Source organism: Dreissena polymorpha, chromosome 16, assembly GCF_020536995.1.
Source record: "Dreissena polymorpha isolate Duluth1 chromosome 16, UMN_Dpol_1.0, whole genome shotgun sequence".
Classification (NCBI taxonomy): Eukaryota; Metazoa; Mollusca; class Bivalvia; order Myida; family Dreissenidae; genus Dreissena; species Dreissena polymorpha.
Window position 1 is genome coordinate 37,811,527 of NC_068370.1, and position 22,618 is coordinate 37,834,144.

General features: G+C 33.4%; 3 protein-coding genes across 5 annotated transcripts in view; all 3 read left to right on the forward strand.

Annotated features, from left to right (window-relative positions):
* LOC127862185 (neurogenic locus Notch protein-like) overlaps positions 1 to 22,618 on the forward strand; it is a 72,252-nt gene that overhangs the window by 26,387 nt on the left and 23,247 nt on the right. The window contains exon 4 of one of the 3 annotated variants that reach the window (XR_008040486.1): positions 12,625 to 12,639. The exons of the other annotated variants lie outside the window; for them this stretch is intronic. The gene's annotated coding sequence lies outside the window, so the exon portion shown is untranslated. Of the gene's footprint in view, positions 1 to 12,624; positions 12,640 to 22,618 lie in introns of those variants that run through there. 3 annotated transcript variants of the gene reach the window in all.
* Positions 15,695 to 22,618, forward strand: part of LOC127861769 (adhesive plaque matrix protein 2-like) — a 7,523-nt gene continuing 599 nt past the window's right edge. The window contains exons 1-12 of the mRNA XM_052400450.1: positions 15,695 to 15,749; positions 16,079 to 16,198; positions 16,399 to 16,509; positions 17,689 to 17,808; positions 18,074 to 18,184; positions 18,561 to 18,680; positions 18,879 to 18,989; positions 19,611 to 19,730; positions 20,202 to 20,321; positions 20,722 to 20,835; positions 20,955 to 21,530; positions 21,791 to 22,618. The exon at positions 21,791 to 22,618 is cut by the window's right edge and continues 599 nt beyond it. Of these exons, the coding sequence (XP_052256410.1) occupies positions 15,695 to 15,749; positions 16,079 to 16,198; positions 16,399 to 16,509; positions 17,689 to 17,808; positions 18,074 to 18,184; positions 18,561 to 18,680; positions 18,879 to 18,989; positions 19,611 to 19,730; positions 20,202 to 20,321; positions 20,722 to 20,835; positions 20,955 to 21,124 (1,272 nt within the window). The 3' untranslated portion in view covers positions 21,125 to 21,530; positions 21,791 to 22,618. The remainder of the gene's footprint in view (positions 15,750 to 16,078; positions 16,199 to 16,398; positions 16,510 to 17,688; positions 17,809 to 18,073; positions 18,185 to 18,560; positions 18,681 to 18,878; positions 18,990 to 19,610; positions 19,731 to 20,201; positions 20,322 to 20,721; positions 20,836 to 20,954; positions 21,531 to 21,790) is intronic.
* On the forward strand, positions 21,191 to 22,425 carry LOC127861770 (collagen alpha-5(VI) chain-like). Its single transcript, XM_052400451.1, has 2 exons — positions 21,191 to 21,530; positions 21,791 to 22,425. Exons 1-2 carry the CDS (start codon positions 21,191 to 21,193, stop codon positions 22,423 to 22,425), a joined length of 975 nt encoding a protein of 324 aa, XP_052256411.1.

Below are 22,618 nucleotides of genomic sequence, written 5' to 3' on the forward strand. Positions count from 1 at the left end.
GATAGCTAAAATATCTTATGTACATTGACAGTTACTGGTTCACAAAATGTATTGGTTTTATCTTCCTTTGCATCTGCTCTTTCCAGATATATTCAAAATAGTTCCAGATTGCATTCTTAGTGTGTAGTAATCGCTTTCAGTGGCTCTGTCAAAGCTCGTATTTATGATATGGGCAAGGCAAACGTTTTTACTTCTACCATTTTCTATCCCAACGACTATTAACCTAATTAGGCCTTGTACCTATAAAGCGCCATTGATATTTTATTTTGTCCGAATAAATTTAAGCATTCAGTTTCATATATTAAATTGAATTCTTTATATCTGTACCTAAAATAAATATAAAATTACATTTAATTATTTTACTTAACAAGTGCAAATTTAATCCAATTTAGCAAATCATATTCAACAGTTAATATCACATATCGTATATTGAAATAAAATTATACAAAACATAATCTGACTTTGTATTTCATCTTGCGTCATTTAATTGTAATACTCCAGATTATGAAAATTTCCAGATAATTTGCATTCAGCCATTTACTGGGTAAAAGCAATTACGTTGATATTTGTCGTGAATTATTTGTGTACGTTTAGAAAAGTGTTTTGACAAGTTTTTTGTTTAATCTACACGTTCTGTTTTGTTGGTGCTATTAAAAGTGAGGTTCTTGTTCAAATTACCAGTTTAAATTTACCGTGATACGATTGTCGAAAATATTTCTCAGTGGCATGTTGTTGTTGATTGTTTATTGTTGTCGTCGTAGATGTTTGTTTACAGTTCTTTTTGTGACTGACAGTATAACACTTAAGATCACTTATCTATATAAATAAATAGGCGAGGTGCAATTGAGGTCAGAACACTGTATTGTTTATTAGTTTAGGAACATCAATTACGGGACAACATTGGGGGCTCACAAATGTGTTCGTTTATATCGTATCAATGCTTATTTAGATCAAACACATAGTTGCGTAAGGTGTGTTCAAACGATAAATATACAATTTGTAGAATTATTTCAGATTGTAACAGCGGCGTTTATTGTAAGAACGGCGGCACTTGCGAGACTATAAACGAAGGTCTGGACTATGAGTGCACATGTCCAAAAGGTTGGAAAGGAAAGAACTGTACCTTGATAGGTAATCGACTGGGATTGCTGGTTTGTCACTCTTTATGCTGGCCACAGCTGACTTGAATTTTTTGCATTTTTTTATAATATACATAATCTTGACTCCGACATAAATTTGGTATTAAATTGACTGAACCATGTCATATGCTGACTGCCTTTCTTTCCATATTAGGTGAGTTACTTTTCATATTTGGTTTGTAACGTCAAATGACGTCCCGGATGTAAACAAGACAACATAATATAATACCGATTGGCAAACTGTTATATTGTTATTACGTTGATGAAGCACTATGAAGGGTACTCGGTAAAATAAATTCGCTAAACGGCTTCTTACTGATAACCCATAGAGTGATACAGGATAGTAAACTATATTATATCATTGGGCTGTGTTATTTACTTCCCTTTAACACACCGTACGGAATCAGTTAACAACCTTGTAAATAATTACCAACAGACTCTGAAATTAGTTATAGCGAAAAATATATTGTTTAAATAAATGTACAATTTTATCATTTTCATTGAGTTCATTGTTTATTTTTAAATGTTTGCAAATACTAAGTTACGTCAAGGATGCATATTGAAACGATAAACAATTCGATTAGTAGAAGGAAACCAAGTGCGATAGAGGTTGCCCTAACGGTATATATCGCAGGTGCGACGAAGTTTGCTTTAACGGTAATTGCAATTGCAATCCTGGCTGGACTGGTCAGTACTGCACAGAAATAGGTATATGGATAATAAATAAAATAAGCGTCTAGCTAATTATTTAAAACATTAAACATTTAAGTTTAAAAAAACTAACAGACGGTACGCCTCGCATACAACATTGTTACCTTATTGATGAAGAGACCTTCTTGTTTTGTCAGTTAATGTTATGTATTAAATAACGTATTGTTAACGATTTCATGATAGTGATAGCGGGCTCAGATGCGACCAATCAAACTTATTACATGTGTAACATTTTAACGCTCTTTAGCAGGACCGTAAATGGGACCTTTAGCTATACTATTTAAAGAAAATATTAAACATTGCAGACTGTAACAGCGGCCTGTACTGCAAGAACGGAGGTACATGTAACACTGTAACTGGAGGCCAGGGCTACGAGTGCACATGTCGGAGTGGATGGACAGGAACAAACTGTACATTGATTGGTATGTTTACTTTACGTTTCTAAGTTACTATAACACGCTTTTGTTTTGACTAACATCTTTTGATGAACATGTATTATGCAATATTAGTTATTATTATTTGTTAAATGCTTTCAAACACAAAGTTACGTCAAGTATACACATCAAAACGATTAAAAAGTCAATTTTATAATGATACACGATTTTAGATTGTAACAGCGGCGTATACTGTAAAAACGACGGCACTTGTCGGGCTACAAACGAAGGTCGAGACTATCAGTGCACATGCTCCAAGGGTTGGACAGGGAAGAACTGTACATCAAGAGGTATTTGAGAATGCTTGATATTGTTTTTCACCTATACTACGACCAAAGCTTAATGCAATAATGTGCAGTAAACAACCATTTTAATTATTTTTTGAAATCGAATTTTTTTTTTTTAATGCAGTTATAGTCATTTTTGATTCAAATGTATTTGGATGAGTTTTTCGAATTATTTATTGCGAGTCAAGTGTCTTGCGTTGTCCTTCGAATGACATCCACCACTAAACGTGGGGCAGATTTTCTCGAAACTTTGCATACATTTTGGCAATTCTGTTTCAAACTTGTTCAAATGGTTTTGGTTGGTTGCATATATAAGTCACGAGATCTAAAATATATTTTAAAAAGTGAATCTTGCAAACGTTTTCTTCCAAATCTCTTTCTTCTCTATGGTGTTGCGCTTTATATTTTGTGTATAATGTGGTATTGTGATCCTCTTCTAAGTTTGTCAAAAACCTTGCCTCTGTTGTCAAAACTTGCCAGCCCCAGAAGTCATATACAAGATAATTACGTTTATTTTAAATTCCTTTTTATCATTTGCCATTACTTTAACACTTGACGTCCTCAATATTTTTGATAGCTAAAAGATATTTTGTACATGGACAGTTGCTGGCTGACAAAATTTATTGGGTTTATCTTCCTTTGCATATGCTCTTTCCAGATATATTAAAATAGTCCGAGATTGCATATTTACTGTGTAGTTATCGCTTTCAGTGGCTCTATCAAACCTCGTATTTGTGATATGGGCAACACATAAGTTTTTACTTTTTACATGTTCTGTCCCAACGACTATTGACCCAATTAGACCTTGTTCCTTTATAGCGCCATTGAAATTTCGTTATGTCCGAATCAATTTAAGCATTCATTTTAATATATTAAATTGATCTTTTTATATATGTACATAAAATAAATATTCAACTTACATTTCATTTTACTTTACTTAACAAGAGTAATTTTAAACCAATTCATCAAATCGTATTCAACAGTTAATATCACATATCGTATATTATCTGACTTTGTTTCTCATCTTGTCTCATTTAATTGTAATACTCCATATTATGAAAATACTCCAGATTATTTGCATTCAACCATTCATTGGGTAAAAAGCATTCAATTCATTTGTGTCGTTTATTATGTGTTTACTTTGGAAAAGAATTTTGATGAGTTTTTTTAATTAACACGTTTTGTTTTATTGGTGCTATGAAAAGTGAGGTTCTTGTTCAAATTACCAGTTTGAATTGACCGTGATAAGATTGTCAAAAATATTTTTCAGTGGCATGGTGTTGTTGATTGTTTGTTGTTGTCGTCGGAGATGTTTGTCTACAGTGTTTTTTGATGTGACTAACAGTATAACACTTAATATCACTTATCTATATAAATAAATTGGCGATGTGTCTTCTTCAGGTGCAATTGAGGTCAGAATACTGTATTTTTATTTGCTTAGGAACATCAGTTACGGGTCAACATTGGGAGCTCAACAATGTTTTCGTTGTTATCGTATCAATGCTTAATTAGAGTGAACACATAGTTGCGTACGGTATGTTCAAACGATAAAAATACAATTTTTAGAATGATATAAAATTTCAGATTGTAACAGCGGCGTTTATTGTCAGAACGGCGGCACTTGCAAGACTGTAAACGAAGGTCTGGACTATGAGTGCACATGTCCCAAAGGTTGTACAGGAAAGAACTGTACCTTAATAGGTAATTAATTGGGATTGCTGTTTTGTCAAGCTTGATGCTTGCCACAGCTGACTTGCATTTGGTGCATTTTTGACGATACTGCGAAGCAGCTCGTCTAAGTTATCATACCATGAAAAAATTCTTCACAATGGCGACCTATGTAAAAGACCGAGCCAGTCCGATTGAGATAGCTCGATTTTTCTAATCGGCATACCTCGCTGATTATCATTGATTAAAGTAAAAGAAGCTCAGCTATAAATAGCACAGCATATTCTGGGAAAAATATTTAATAATAGTTTGAAAACGTTCATTTTAAATCAGTTATATTCAATCCATTATATGTTTATAGATCAATGAAACAACTATGCATTTTCTGTATTGTATTTGACATTTGTAGTGATTCTGTAAATAAATTGCGAATGAAAACGTGTATAATTAACGTTTAACGTGATCATGAGTGTAAATAAAACGAATTATTTCACACCTGCCATTTGCAAACGTTGTAGCGAGCATGGTATATAAACAGCATAATAGCCGTATAATATCAATGAAACTCGCTCTTATGCGTGTTTTCCCATTTTGCATATTTAATAAACTTTTCAAACAGAAATTACATTGCCACATCAGTGCACATACTATGTTTGATAATTCATTCGTTTGTTGGATATTGTTTGCTGTTTTAAACACATATAAGGTCATATCGCGGAGATTTAGTCAACCTTTCCATGTGTTCATGGGCGAACTCACGTATTCAAGTACTCTTACGACAATGTGCTCATACCTACCTTAGGGAATCATCATGAAATTATTGCCGTACTTAACGAACAAACATGCCCAAGCTTATTGAATTAGAGAAAAAACAATAATCAAAAGAGAAAAAATATGTGAAATCACGTCCGTACACATGGCATCATTAACTTAGGAAAGAAAACAACGAAATATAAAGTTTGGTATGATATACATGTGAAATTAAAGAGCATGGTGTAATTAAAGATCATGTCAAGTTTTGAATATATCTGCTGAAACGTAATGTTATAACCCACAAAAGTTTTACTGTAACGGAACGTTTTTTAAGATAAGTGGTACAGATAATACACGTCGAATATCTTTTTAAAGATATTTCTTGTAATATTTGATCGAGAATGTAACCCGCCTCCCAGTTTCGCTGAATGGGTCAAGTTCCCCAGGGATACTACTTCCCCGTAACCCCAATTTTTTTTCTTACCCCCAATTTTTCTTATACAATTTTTATCGTATCCATTTTTTTTTCGTACCCCAATTTTTTTTTGTACCCAAATTTTTGTCGTACCCAATTTTTTTCCTACCCAAATTGTTTTTTCCTACCTAATTTTTTTACCCACTTTTTTGGCATAATTTGTGTACCCACAATGTTCGTACCCATTTTGTTTCGTACTCACATACACAATTTTAATGATGTAGATACACTTAAATTGATGCTTTTATATCCATCCTCTTCAAAAGCATCGTCACATCAGTACTGTCAGTACTTTGATTTTATAATATACATTATCTTAACTCGGACATAAATCTGGTATTAAATTTGCTGAACCATGTCATACGCTGACTGCCTTTCTTTCCATATAAAGTGAGTTACTTTTCATATTTGGTTAATAACGTCAAATGACGTCCCGGATGTTAACAAGACAACATAATATAATACCGATTGGCAAACTGTTATATTGTTATTACGTTGATGAAGCACTATGAAGGGTACTCGGTAAAATAAATTTGCTAAACGGCTTCTTACTGACAACGCACGGAGTGATACAGTATAGTACATTATTATATTCTTTGGCTTTGCTTCCCTTTAACACACCGTACGTGGTCAGTTAAAAGCCTTGTAAATAATTACCAACATACTCTGAAATATGTTATAGTGAGAAATATATTGCTTAAATAAATGTACAATTTTATCATTTTTATTGTGTTCATTGTTTATTTTAAATGTTTGCAAACACAATGTTACGCCAATTATGCATATTAAAACGATACACAATTCGATAAGTAGAAGGAAACCAAATTTCAGATTGTAACAGCGGTATATACTGTTAAAACGGCGGCACTGGTCGGGCTACAAACGAAGGTCTGGACTATCAGTGCACATGTACCAAAGGTTGGACAGGGAAGAACTGTACTTCAATAGGTATGATTATGCTTCTTACTTTGTTAACTTTGACTACGCCCAAAGCTAACTGTTCTTATGTGCAGTAAACACCAGTTTAATAGGTTTTTAAATAACAAATGGTTCAGAAAATTTAATATAAATCATCCTTGATTCATACTTATTCTGGTTAGATTTTGGAATAATTTATTGCTAGTCATGTGTCTTGAGTGGTCTTTCGCCTGTAAACATTTCATTTAAATGATATCTATCCCTAACCGGGTTGCAGATTTTCGCGACACGTCACATCAATACTAATTTTAGCAATTCTGTTTCAAGCTTGTCTAACGGTTTCAGGTTTGTTGCATATACAAATCATCAGAGCTTAATAAATATGTTAAAAAGTGAAACTTTCAAACGATTTCTTCTATTTCACCGTATTGGTCTTGCAATTAATATTTTGTGTATAATGTGGTATAGTGATCGTCTACTAAAAGTGTTAAAATCATGCCTATGGCGTCAAAACAGACCAGCTCCAGAATTCATATACTTGCAGGTAATTAATATTTTTTCAGTTAAATTCCCTTTTTTTATTAAATCACACAACATGACATCCTCAAACGTTACGACAACTAAAATTTTTATGTACATTGACAAATGCTGGTTGACAAAATTAATTGATTTTATCTTCCTTTGCATCTGCTGTTTCCAGACATATTCAACAGTACAAGATTGCATGCTTACTTTGGTGGCTCCTTCAAATCTCGTATTTCTGATATTGTTATAAAATACGTGTTTAATTTTAACATTTTCTACCCCAACGACTATTAACCTAACTAAGCATTGTTCGGTTTAAGCGACATGATATTTCATTGTTTGTCCCAACCTATGTGAGCATTCATTTTCAAATATTAAATTAAACTGTTTAAAACTGTATCTAAAATAAATACTAAATTACATTACTTCATTACTTTACTGAACAATAGCCATTTTAAACCCATACATGAAATAATATTCAAAAATGAATACCACCTATTTAAAACACAATCTGACTTCTCAATATTATGAAAATACTTCAGATACTGTGCAGCAATTTAGTGGGTAAAAGCGATTAAACTGATTGAGTCGTCTATTATTTTTGTTTTGATAAGTTTCTAATTCACGTTATGTTTTGTGTATGCTATGAAGTGAGAGGACCTTGTTCAAATAACCTTTTTGAATTTACCGTAATAACATTGTCAAGTTTAATTGCTATGTGGCTTGTTAATTTTTGTGTGTTTGTTGTTGTCGTCGTAGATGTTTGTCTACCGTTTTAGTGCTGTGACTGACAGTTTGAAACTTGAGATCACCCCTCTAAATAAATAAATAAATACGTGACTATTCTTATTCATGTCGATTGAGTTTAGAACAATGTATTTGTATCAGCTTAAGAACAACAGTAAAGGGACAACAGTGAGTGCTCAGAAATATGTTCGTTGTTATCGTATAAATGCTCATATATATATAGAAAAAACAAAGTTACACAAAGTGTGTATTTTTAAACGATAAAAATAATGATGCACTATTTCAGATTGTACCAGCGGCGTGTATTGTCAGAACGGCGGCACTTGCAAGACTTTAAACGAAGGTCTGGACTATGAGTGCACATGTCCCAAAGGTTGGAAAAGAAAGAACTGTACCTTGATAGGTAATCGACTGGGATTGCTGTTTTGTCAATCTTGACACTGGCCAAAACTGACTTGCATTTTGTGTATTTTTGTTAAAATATACATGATCCTAACTCGGACATCAAACTCGTAAATATCTGAGCAATGTTATATGCTGACTGCGTATTTGTCCACATTAGGTGGGAAGCTGTCATATTTGATTAATAACGTCAACAATGGTCAACGATGTAAACAAGAAGACATGATATAATACAGAATTGCGAACGGTTCTCTTGTTCTAACTTTGATGAAGCAATAAGAAGGGTACCGTGTAAAATAAATTCGCTAAACGGCTTTTTTCTGAAACCCCACGGTGTGATACTGAATAGTAAATATATAATATGCCCTGGCTGCGCTTTTTACCACCCTTTATTACACGGTGCGGGGTCAGTGAAAAGCCGTGTAACGTATAAATAATTACCAACAGAGTCTTATGTTATAGTGAGAAATGTATTGTTTAAATATATCTACATTTTATGATTTTTAAAATAAAAAAGTTATTTATATAAAATGATTAGTTATTAATTCTGCTTAGTGATTTCCTATACGAATGTATTGACTCACTTATTTAAATCAGGTATATGTGCTAACTCGAAATCCGATAAAATTGTTTTAATTGTGAGAGCTTGCAAACCATTTACAATTCTTGACATATGAGATATTTGTCAAAAAGCTGAATTGATTAGATAGGAACATATGCAATTGATAAACCTGATTATGATGACACAATGCATTTATTGGTTTTGTATTAATATGTGCTAAAAGCAAAACATTAATTGCTTTATACCAGGTCATTTCAATGGTAAAAACACACACACACAACTATTTTCAACAATTTTAAATGAATGGTCAGAATTAGTATGTATTAAGTATAAGCATGCATGCTCATGGTTTCACAATTAATTTGCTGTTCCGGAAAATCAACGGTTTACAACACGTTTTATATAGACCATAGGTTCGTCAAACACGTATGCTTTTATAAACGAATGCTTGTGTTTATATTTTGGGGATACAAACAAAACGAAACGATTGTTGTAAATAAGTTAAATGTTATTATGAACAGTGTGTTATTAATTCTTGTTACGTCAAATGAGTATGCTGAACCTTTAAAATAAAAATATTGGTTGAATGACACGACATTTCAGATTGTGACAGCGGCATATACTGTGAAAACGGCGGCACTTGCAGGACGACGGTTCAAGACTATGAGTGCGCATGTACAACAGGATGGAAAGGAAAGAATTGTACCTTGATAGGTAATCGACTTTAGATTGCTCAATATCGTTACGGCTAATCATGTAGAATTGTGTTACAGCTTTGCTTAATGGTCCCAAAGGAATAATTATAAGTTTCATTACTAAAATATTGACTGAGATCGCAGCATGTGTTTTGTATTTAATTATGCTTTTAACGAGTGCATAAATTGCGTTTAGAACGGAAAGAAAATAGCTGCCATGTCGTTATTTTTTCCATTATTATAATCCACTTTGAACTACATAAAAGGGTATTTCAAAGCTAACGCACGAATAAAGTATAACTATGTTATCATGTTAAAGATTTGTTATTCAGACTGTAGCAGTGGACAAAATTGCACCAATGGCGGTGTGTGTATGGAAAATGGAACGGACTACACGTGTATATGCAAGAATGGGTGGAGCGGCAAAAACTGTGAACGCGTCGGTAGGAAAATTGTTCTCTTATAAAAGTGTTATCAGCACAAAATGACAAAATGTCGTTCATACTTAATATTTTTTATTTTTTGTTACAATATTTTATTTTAAAAATATTATATGGAAATTGTAAATATGGTATATATTTTCAATAACAATTTCTTTAACATGTAAAATTGCTAAAAACGGAAAAGTAATATGACTTTGACATTTCTGGCAGTACATTCGGCATCCGAGCTTTTTGTATTAAAACGCAATTTATTTTAGTAAATTCTTTTTTACTTTTCATGTTCTTATTTGGTCAATATATGAAAAGATGTAAATATCTGCAGTTTTGTTTCAGTCTGTACCTGGTCTGGACATTGCAACGACCGTTGAACTTGTTTCCCAATATCTACCAATACCGACTATACGTGCAGCAATTGTTCTTCAGGATGGAAAGGAAAAAGTTGCCATCTCGTTGGTAAAAAATGAACGTTTTCAAAATACATTTACAAGTTTTAGTAAAAGTGAAAAATATTGTAAAATTGTGTTGTACAAAATAGATTATAAAGAGCTTCATTTTAATAACGTTACAATAAAACACCCTGTGCGTACTCAAGGGTAGAACATTTAACTGATATAAAATGTACATTACTTCCCAGTTTTACTAATGTTATTAGTAAGATGAGTCTAATATATATTGCAACAAAAATGTCACATAAAAAGTAAATTAGACCAGGTTTTTATTGTTCAACCTTTTATTATTCAGACTGCATCAGTGGGTCATATTGCAACAATAGCGGCGGTTGTGTGGAAAACGGAACAGACTACACGTGTGTATGCAAGAATGGGTGGGCAGGCAAGAACTGTGAACTCGTCGGTACGATTGCTGCATGGTTTCATTAAGATAAACACACACAAAACATCGTAATATAAGGTGGAGATCTTATTCAACTATTCTTATTTGGTCAAAATTGATATAAGATGTAAATATCTTAAGTTACTTACAGTCTGTACCTGGTCCGGACATTGCAACGACCGTGGAACTTGTGTTCCAACATCTACCAATACCGACTATACGTGCAGCAATTGTTCTTCAGGGTGGAAAGGAAAAAGTTGCCATCTCGTTGGTGAGAAATGAACGTTGTAAAAATGACTGTTGACTGTTTAGTGCAAGAGAATAGTTAGAAGACAAGTTATGTTGTACGAATAAATGTATGTAATGCTTCATTTTAAAAACATTCCTTTAAATCAGCCTTTCCTTACACAAGGGTTCTGAATGTTACTTATATAAAATTTGCACTCCATTCGCAGTTTTTTACATTCTGAGTATTCTAATTATATTGCTTTTTGAAAGAAAAATAGTGAACACATCTTTTAGTTCGTCAAATTTGATTATGTAGACAATGATAAATTCAGATTGCACCAGTGGATTGTATTGCAACAATGGCGCTGTGTGTATTGAACACGGAATGAACTATACATATGAATGTAAAGATGGATGGAGCGGCAGGACCTGTGATATAGTCGGTAGGATTGTTGTACGGATTCATAAATATAAACACACAACCAATCGTAATTAGGTTTCGACCATGTCTATTGTCCAAACACAAATTATAGAGGAACGGCTCAAAATGATTCCTGGAATTCATATGTAGCCAAAAGTGCACACATGCGATTACAAAAATATTAAAGTTATTTCAATATAATATGCTCCAAAGCACTACACAGCATCAGTAAGTCGATTGGATGTGTTTCCTATATTCTAATTCGGCCAGTATGATAATGAAACTGACTACCATAACTATAGTATGTTCATTTCAGTCTGCACCTGGTCTGGACATTGTTACGACCGTGGAACGTGTGTTCCTATAGCTAACAATACCAACTACGAGTGCAGAAACTGCGCTTCAGGATGGAAAGGAAAGAACTGCCAACTTGCTGGTAAAGTTTTATTATTTTCAGTATTATATTACACGTTTAAGTACATGAAACTCCGATAAACAGCTTATGCATATGCTAAATGTTCACTACGTTATTATGTTGAAGATTTGTTATTCAGACTGCAGCAGTGGATCGTATTGCACCAATGGCGGTGTTTGTGTGGAAAACGGAACAGACTACACGTGTGAATGCAATAATGGGTGGACCGGCAAGAACTGTACCCGCGTCGGTAGGATTGTTGCACTCTTAACAATAATGGCACCAATGTTAAACCTTTGATAACATTTTCACTATATATCGTTTCAAAAATATTATAGAGAATTTGTCAATATGTCTGACTGAAAAGGTTTACACTCAATTACAATTTCATTCACATATACAATTGCTAAAACTGGTAAAGTTATATAACTTTGCAATGTGTTACAGTACATTCGTCAACCACGCCTTTCATACTAATTTTGTGTATATGCACCTACCAAACTTATTTCAGCATATAATTGTTATATTCTTCTTTGATCAATATAGACAAAATGAATGTCTAATGTTGCTTTTAGACTGCACCTGGTCCGGACATTGTAACTACCGTGGAACGTGTGCCCCAACATATACCAATACCGACTATACATGTAACAATTGCGCTTCAGGGTGGAAAGGAAAGAGTTGCCATCTCGTTGGTGAGAAATGCATGTTTTCAAAATAACTGTTCACTACGAAGTAAAAGACAAAGCCTTTTTAAAAAAAGTGTAGTACCAATAATTCTATGAAGAGTTTTATTTTAATAGCATTTTATTAAAATGCCATTTAATTACTCAATGGTAGAGCATTTTACTAATATAAAATGTGCAATACTTTTGAAGTTTTACTAACGTAATATGTATGATTAGAATATTGCAATTAAAATGTCACACACAATTTAAGTCGGATTACTGTTGTTCAATTTTCAACTCAGACTGCAGCAGTGGGTCATATTGCAAACATGGCGCCGAGTGTGTAGAAAACGGAACGGACTACACGTGTGTATGCAAGGATGGGTGGAACGGAGCGAATTGTGAAGTTGTTGGTAGGTTTGTTGTACGGTCTCAATAATATGAACACATGAACATAATGACGATATTGTTTTATTATTGCCTTCACACAATATATCCAGTACAAATGTCTCATATAACTTGATTATTTAAAATAATATGTTTCCTGTATATATATATCATAGTACAAGAAAACACTGTTTAATCAATGTGATAGCTTTGCTGTGTTCGTATTTGACCAATATAATTATGAAATAAACGACCGTATATTTCTTTCAGTCTGTACGTGGTCTGGACATTGTAACAGCCGTGGTACATGTTTTTCCATATCTAACAATACCAATTACGAATGCAGAAATTGTACTTCAGGATGGAAAGGAAAGAGCTGCCATCTCGTTGGTAAAGTTTTAAGACTTCCATTATTATATTGCGTGTTTGGTACACACAATTTTGTTTAAACGCTCATGCACATGCATATGTTCACTGAAAGATTATGTCAAAATTTTGTTACTCAGACTGCAGCAGTGGGCAGTATTGCACCAATGACGGCGTTTGTGTTGAAAACGGAACGGACTTCACGTGTGTTTGCAAGAATGGATGGAACGGGAAGAACTGTGAACGCGTCGGTAAAAAATAGTGTTGTCTCTCAAAACTGTTAAACACATAAACTTATTAAATGTCGACCCCATTAAAACTTTTTTAAATTTAACACGTAAATTGTATGAAAAACACTATTTTAGATTAATTTAAAATATGGATTTTGGAACAAGTATCGTTTCAATAACAATTTTTTTAACATACCAACTTGCTTAAACTTGAAAAGTTATATTACTTAGACATTTGTTTAAATGTGTCAACCACGCATGTTTATTAATGTGTATATGTACCAACCAAACTTATTGCAGTACGTTCTATATTAATTTTCATGTTCTTATTTGGTAGATATTGATAAAAATGTAAATATCTAAAGTTTCTTTCAGTCTGTACCTGGTCCGGACATTGTAACGACCGTGGAACTTGTGTCCCAACATCTACATATACCGACTACACGTGTAGCCATTGTTCTACAGGGTGGAAAGGAAAAAGTTGCCATCTCGTGGGTAAGAAATGAATGTTTTCATAAATAATATTCACTCTTAAGTGCAAAAAAAAAATCAACAGCAAAACATTACCAATATATGTAGGTAGAGTCTCATTTTTAAATCATTTTATTTAAACAGTCTGTTTTTTCACAATCGAACAGGATTGATAATATACAATATGCACTATAATCGTAGTTTTCCCAACGTTATTAGTACTCTTAGTCGAATAAATAGTAAACAAGTCATGAATAAATTAAGTCAGACAATCTTATTCTTAATCATATATTCAATTTAGATTGTAGCAATGGCTCGTATTGCACCAATGGCGGTGTTTGTGAGGAAAACGGAACGGACTACACGTGTGTATGCAAGAATGGGTGGAATGGAAAGAACTGTGAACAAGTCGGTAAGATTTGTGTACTATGTCATTTATGTAAACGCACAAACATCGTACTTATGTGTTAAACGTGTACAACTATAGGCCCAAAACAAGTTACGTGAAACAAAATGTCTTAAGAACTTAATAAAAATGATTCTTGGAATAAGTATATACCCAATAGCGATTGTTTTAACATAAAACTGGAAGAGATTATTTCATATTAATTTTTTTCTGAAAACGCAATAGATTACTCAAGTAGTTTCAAGATTTTTTATATTCTGGTTTGTCCAGTATTTGTAAGACATGTTCATATAAAAGATTTCTTTCAGTCTGTACCTGGTCTGGACATTGTAACGACCGTGGAACCTGTGTTCCCACATCTACCAATACCGACTATACGTGCAGCAATTGTACTTCAGGATGGAAAGGAAAATGTTGTCATCTCGTGGGTAAGGAATGAACGTTTTACAAAAATAATGTTAACTCTTATGTGAAAAATAAGTACGTATATAAACATATATATATTATATATATATTATATATATATATATATATATATATATATATTTGTTTATATTTTTTTCTAACGTCGTTAGTATACTTAGTCTTATGAATATTAGAAAAGTCATAAACAAGAAATGGCAAGCAATGATAATATATATTCAATGCTCAATTCAGATTGCATTAGTGGATCGTATTGCACCAATGGCGGTGTGTGTGTTGAAAACGGAACGGACTACACGTGTGTATGCAAGAATGGGTGGAACGGCAAGAAATGTGAACTCGTCGGTAGGATTTTTATACTCTCTCACAAGTATTAACGCACGCAAACATTTTGACTAGATTCAACCTTTTGAGAAATATAAAAAGTTTATTTACGAGTATTGTTAAAAAATGAATATGGTTGCTGGAACTAGTATTTACTCATGAATTATTTTTGAAACATACCGAATATTTGAAACTGGAAAAGTTACATAACTGCGACATTTGTGTCAAAACATTCGTCAATTTTTTTTTCACCCTGCAAAACTGAATTCAGAACATAGGAGTTCATTTTGCATCTTCTATTTTTGTTAATATTGAAGAATATGCACATATCTAAATTTGCCTTTAGTCTGTACCTGGTCTGGACATTGTAACGACCGTGGAACTTGTGTCCCAACATCGACCAATACCGACTTCACGTGCAGCAATTGCGCTTTAGGTTGGAAAGGAAAAAGTTGCAATCTCGTTGGTAAGAAATGCTTCTTTTTAAAATTAATTTTCGCTCATTGATGCAAGAGATTTTTTTAAAATGCAGATTAAATAATTAAATGTAGAACTTCATTTAGAATAAAAATCTATTTAACCAGCTTTTGCTTACAAAATTGTCCAACATGTAACTGACATAATCTATGCAATATTGTTCGTAGTTTTACTTACGTATTAAGTATTTTAGTCAAGTGAATATTACAAAAAATCATAATAAATCTGGCATTTTTATTATTTGCACATTGTGTAATTTAGACTGCAGCAGTGGATCGTATTGCACAAATGACGGTGAGTGTGTTGAAAACGGAACAGACTACACTTGTGTATGCACGAATGGGTGGGACGGCAAGAATTGCGAACTCGTCGGTATGAATTGTTGTTCATTTTCAAACATATAAAGACACATCGTATATAAATGTCGATTTTATTCAACTATTTTCATAGTAAAAAATATCCAATACAACAAGTCAAGAGGAACTTTTAAAAGTGATTCTTTGAATAAGAATATATCCACTAGTGATGTTTTAAACGTAAAACAATAACCGTTACTTCAGAATAATTTGTTTCTGATAACACCAAAGCTTATTTCAGCCAAGTCGATATCATTGTTATATTCTTTGCTGGCAAATATTGGCATTAGTTGAACATATATGTAATGACTTTCAGTCTGTACCTGGTCTGGGCATTGTAACGACCGTGGAACTTGTGTCCCGACATCGACCAATACCGACTACACGTGCAGCAATTGCGCTTCAGGGTGGAAAGGAAAAAGTTGCCATCTCGTTGGTTAGAAATAAACGTTTTCAATATCAGCGTTCATTCTAAAGTGCATGAGATTTTTTTTTATAAGCAGAGTATTACTTAGAACTGCATAAATAAACAGTTTAACTTGCGAAATTAGTATTCAAAACAGAACTTATATGTTAAAAAACGTAATAAACAAGCAAAGTTTTACTATGTTATTATATAAAGAATGTTCAATTTAGACTGCAGCAGTGGATTATATTGCACCAATCTCGGTGTTTGCGTGGAATATGGAACGGACTACAAGTGTATATGCAAGGATGGTTGGACCGGAAAGGATTGTGAACTTGTCGGTAGGACAACTGTTTGGTCTCATAAATATTAACGCACAAAATAATTAATAAATCTCAATTTTACTTAAACAAAACTAAATTAACAACCTATATCAATTAAAAATAAACTTGAGAAGATAGTTATCGGAAATATTATAGTATCAATACATTTTTTTAACATAGATTGCTTCATCTGAAACTCTTTAAAATTTGCGTCAGTATATTCGTCAACAACTAGTTTCTAATACTCATAATGCGGTTTGATCGCAAACAAACCATTATGGCATCCGAACTCGCCTGCAAGTTTTTAAATTGGTCATAAACGCGATAGTTTTCTCAACGCGCACTCAACGAATGCCCTATACTGAAATTTGCAACTGCAAAGCCAGGCTCGGTCTAGTGAGTCGGTCTTTTACTTATTTATTTTTTAATTTGAAGGAATCATAGTTTTAAAGGCGTAATAAACACGCGATTATTTTATTAATGTGATAGTACTGTCCAAGAAAAATTATATTCTGACTGTACGGTTTCTTTTCGGTGTTATTAAACAAAGCCGCCGGTTTTCCTAATAAACGACACGCATTTATTTCAGGGGGGTTTACTTATATCGTTCCCGTCTATATGTCATTCAAATCGATGTTAATCTTACTCCATTAATTTGTTCAGCTGAAAATAAAGTATAAACCTATTTTTCATTCATAGACGCCTCAAGCAAATAAATTGTGACTTAAATTACCAACTTAGGACAAATTCGATATGTTTTATATAAAACATTCAACCCTTTTTAAGGTCCTGCCATGGTTACGGAATTACGCGCGTTCCAAAAATAACTTTTCAAAATATCTTCATTTTCGTTATCGTTCATCTTGAATAGAGCGGTTCTTTTCTCTTCGCGACCGCAAACAACTTCCGTAATCGCTTTTATCGATAATTATTGTACACGTTCTCAACGCTTGCGTTTATTTGTACAATAAGTGAACGTTATGGGTGACTCAACTCGCGATGAAGCGCGCGAGTCTATTTAATGTTACTCAACTCGTGACGCGTGACATATATGTCGCGCAACGTATGACGCACGAGATCACGACAATGATATATTTGCTGAGAATACATTGTATATTTGCTCATGATATTCGACACATTTGTTATACCCTAATTACTTCCTTGCTTTAATTGACATGATATTTAAATTTCTTTCAGTCTGTACTTGGTCAGGACATTGTAATGACCGTGGAACTTGCGTTCCAACATCAACCAATACCGACTTCTCGTGCAGCAATTGCGCTTCCGGGTGGAAAGGAAAAAACTTCCATCTTGTTGGTTAGAAACATCTAAATTCAATGTGATTGATAACTCTTAAACGGATGAGAAGAACATCTAAAACAGATTTATATAATCAATAGTATATTTCATTAAATAATTCGTATCTTACCAGCCATTTTCTTAAAAAAAAATGTTATGGATTACAAATATATGATTTCCAGTAGTTGAACCGATTTAATTATTTTGCTGAAATTTGTTTTTGTTTTCAAGAACCTTGAATATATTACATTCCTACATTGTATGTTTAAAATTTTCACTTCAGACTGTGGCAGTGGAAAATACTGCACAAATGATGCTGTTTGTGTAGAAAGTGGAACGGGCTACACATGTGTATGCCAGGATGGCTGGTCCGGAAAAGATTGTGAATTCGTCGGTAGGATTTATTAAAGTCTCGTAAATAAATATACAATTCAATATCAACAATTGGTACCAAGCGTTTTTAACTATATATTTTATTGATATATAACATATCAATAGGATATGTGTCCATGTTTCAAAAAGCATTTACTCGATGAAACTAATTAGGCGCTTATTTTGATAAGTTTTAATGTATATCTAAACTAACAATTTTATTGTGACATTCACACTGTAAACAGTCCAATATTCAGCAACGACGAATTTATTAAAACTTATACAAATGATATATGATAAGAACGTTTTTGAAAACAACAACGTGCAAGTTAATATATGAAGAATAAAAAACGCCCTCAAGCCATTTTAAAAATATTGAAGACATAGGTTCCTTTTAGTCTGTTCTTGGTCCGGACACTGTAACTATCGTGGAACGTGTTCACCAACATCTACTTCAACCGACTATGTGTGCAACAATTGCGTTTCAGGATGGAAAGGGAAAAGTTTTCATCTCGTTGGTTAGATATTTGTATCGATTTTGATGTTATTATGAATTCCATAACATTCGAAAACTATTTAAAAGCATCGTCGTGCTAAAATTTGACAAACGTATTGTTGTGCTTAGATTTCTACTTACAATAAGTCTGAAATAAAATGTTATACACATGTTCAGGTCAACTGCATGCAATTAATTGTATTCAGTCTGTAAAATTCAGACTGCAGCAGTAGACAGTATTGCGCAAATGACGGTGTTTGTGTGGAAAATGGAATGGACTACACCTGTTTTTGCAAGGATGGGTGGAGCGGAAAGGACTGCGAACTCGTAGGTAAGATTATTCTTCGGTCTCATACATATTAATGCTCACAAAAACATAATTAAATGCCAATTTGATTTAACAACCGATTTAATTTACAAACATATCAATTTTAAATATATTTGAAGGAAGTGTAAATGTGATAATTGGAAATAGTATATCTCACAAACAAGTGTGTGTTTTATATATTAACTGCTCTAACTGGAAATGTGATGTGAGATTTACATTTCTTCACAGTATTTTTGTGTTTAAGATTAAAGTTGTCGTTTGTTAGAACAACTTTAGTCCCTTTGCCAATACGTTATGATAAATATATTGTAGTATTTGTTTACAGTAGTTCTATCATAATGATCCATATTAAAATAGAAAGCACAAACAGCACGTCGAAGTCTGGGTTTATTTATTGCCATAATGAACACAACATGTCAATTGAAAATCTTTATAAAAAAATGCGATACCATAAGAATATAAAAATTGAAGAATAAAACGGAAATTACATTTGGCATTCACGTTTTACATTTTTTGGTGAAACCGTCAACAATTATTCAATATTAAATACTTGTTCAAGCACAGATAAATTGAACTTGATACTTTGCCATTTACAACTGATTAAATAACACGAGTTCATTTTAGTCTGTAACTGGTCGGGACACTGCAACAGCCGTGGAGCGTGTAATCCAACGTCCACTTTTATGGATTTCACGTGCAGTAATTGTAATGTTGGTTGGAAAGGGAAAAGTTGCCATCTCGTTGGTGAGCATTAATCATTTGTAAATAATTGCTCACAGTAGAAAACACCGTGCTAATGCTTAATAATAGTAGTGCTATCATTTAAATTACAATACACATTTATTACATATGTATCAAGACATACGACAGTTAAAGTAATTTAATTCTTTTATAAGTTGATTTTACCATCCTGATATATAGATAATCGTATATATTTTTAAACAAAATATGTCATAAACATATGAAGAAAATAATTGCAATGTTATCTTTAACGTATCAGTGGATTGTATTGCACCAATGGCAGTGCGCGTGTGTGTGTGTGCGATTTGTATCACATCAATAATACATACATTAAAATATAAATACTGCAGAATTAATCGATTTTCACATATATAAACAATAAATATTATTATTTTAACAATTATTATTATATTATAAATGTGTGTTTCAATATGGTCAAATGACACAATGATTTACTAGTTTATACATATACAGACTGCAACAGTGGAGTTTATTGCAAAAATGGCGGCGTATGTGTGAACGATGTCAGCAGTGGAACGGACTATCGATGCATCTGCAAAGAGGGCTGGACAGGAAAGGACTTCCAGTTCATTGGTACTAAGTGACATTTGTTAAATATATATATACATGTAATATACATGTCATATACATGTAAACATCATTTGATTGAAAATATGTAAATGTGTCTATATTTACTGCGCGTTCACATGTCATAACATAACAGCACCTCCGAAGAAAACACATTTCCTCAAATTAGGTCATCGCCTTAGCCTGCTCAATGCTATAAGTTTGGGTTTTATTCGATTATTAAATATCAAAAGAGAAAATTGTGTTTTATGCAACACTAGTTTTATTAAGACTGCTTGAGTCTGTTTAATACAAACATTAATACATATGTGCTACATGCAAGATTAAGTTCAATTATAACTCGCAATGATACCTTCTCAAACTAAACAATATGGACACTAAATTCCTGCCATGAATCGGTTTTTAGACTGCGCAAGCCCAATACGTTGTTTGAACGACGGGGAATGTCACTTACAAAACGGTGGACTGGAGTTCAATTGCACGTGCGCGAAAGGTTATCTCGGTGATAACTGCCAGATAGGTAGGGCATTAAACTAAAACAAACTGAGTATTTATATGCATAACAAGATTGTCTCTCAATTTTGTACTAATCATTATAACTCTCAATATTGTACTAATCATTATAATATTCCCTTACAGATATGTGCTCCCCGTATATGATTGCCGACATTGCAATGGTAATTGACGTGTCCGACAGTCAGACAAACACGGTTTTTCAAGAACTGAAGGAGCATTTAAAATATTTAATATCACAGTTTCCGGTCGGCCCAAATCACTTTCAGTTCACTATAATCCTCTATGGTAAATAGCCCCATGTTGTGTTTCACTTGAACAACACCTATGACATCGATACCATCTTGGACGCTGTGGATAATATGACAATCCCAGACACAATACGGGGACCAACCTTCACCGGCGAAGCGTTGGAATTTTTATACAAAGAAAGTTTTCACGAATCTAACGGAGGTCGGTCTGAGGTTGATAGATATGTGCTTGTACTCACGGACGGAATGGCAAGCGATAGACAAAAAACGCTTGAGCAGTCCAAGCGACTGTCTTCTATTTCGTACAATCAAGTACTAGGCGTCGGAGTCGGTAAATATGTGTTGCATGAAGAATTGTTGGCAATAACTGACACTGTGAGGAACGTTCATCCTCTGTTTGGTGACAACACCATCGTCAGCCTCTTGAAACGGACAATGTTTGGGTGTGGCCGTATGTACAGTGTTAGTTTAATTACAGTTGCAATGATATTAATATTGCCTATTTGTTTATTTTTAAGTAATTTACGATAAATATCGTATGTATAAACTAATAAATCATTGTGTCATTTGACCATATTGAAACACACAATTATTATATAATAATAATTGTTAAAAGATCAATATTTATTGTTTATGTGATGTGCAACATAACGATTGACGATTGCTTAATTTATAACTAACATACCTTATATAACTAATTGCTAATTGTAGGCTGCACAACATCATATTCTGATGTGGCGTTAGCATTCGATGTCGCATCGTTTGGCTACGAGCAGTTGGAAGAATCTCTGAAAGTTGCGGAAGTTCTAATTGCAAACATTCACACGGGCATCAATCAAACACGAATCAGTCTGTCAAAAACTGTTGGCGGGATAGGTGAAACTGTGTTTAACTTCAACAAGTTTAGTGACAGCAGTCAGATGATACCTGCGATGTATCGCGGTATTATGAAAGAGGATAGCTGTCATACAAAGGATTGTTCATCAGGAAATTTAGTTGCGTTGATGCATCACTTGGCTGAGGAGCTTCTAAATGTAACCGACCAAGGACGTAAACAAGTTGCTGTCGTTTTTACACAGGGCCATGTGACGGATTCCGAAAGGAACTTCGTTTTAAATGAGGGAAAACGGTTAAAGGAAAATGGTGTGATCATTGTTGTTGTTAGCATAGGAAGAGATGCCAATGATGATCTGATGCTTCAGCTGTCCACGAGTTCGTTCTTCGTATTCTTGGTTGGAGAAGACGTATCGACCTCTGTTGATGTAATCAAAGCACTCGTGTCAACAATTGAATATGACAGCTGCTACGATATTCAGAACTATCCCATATTTGACTCACTTAATTGACTACTGTACATAAAAGCACACAGTAGACATTTACAGTTAAATACATACATATTGTGAATTGTGTTTGCATTCGGTTAATTTTATATGAATATTGACAGTTCAATTTTGAAAATTTAATACAACAGTATTTATAGGTCTTACAAGTCTAGATAGTATTGCATAAGGATAATACTTTTTGTTTGCCGTTATGTGT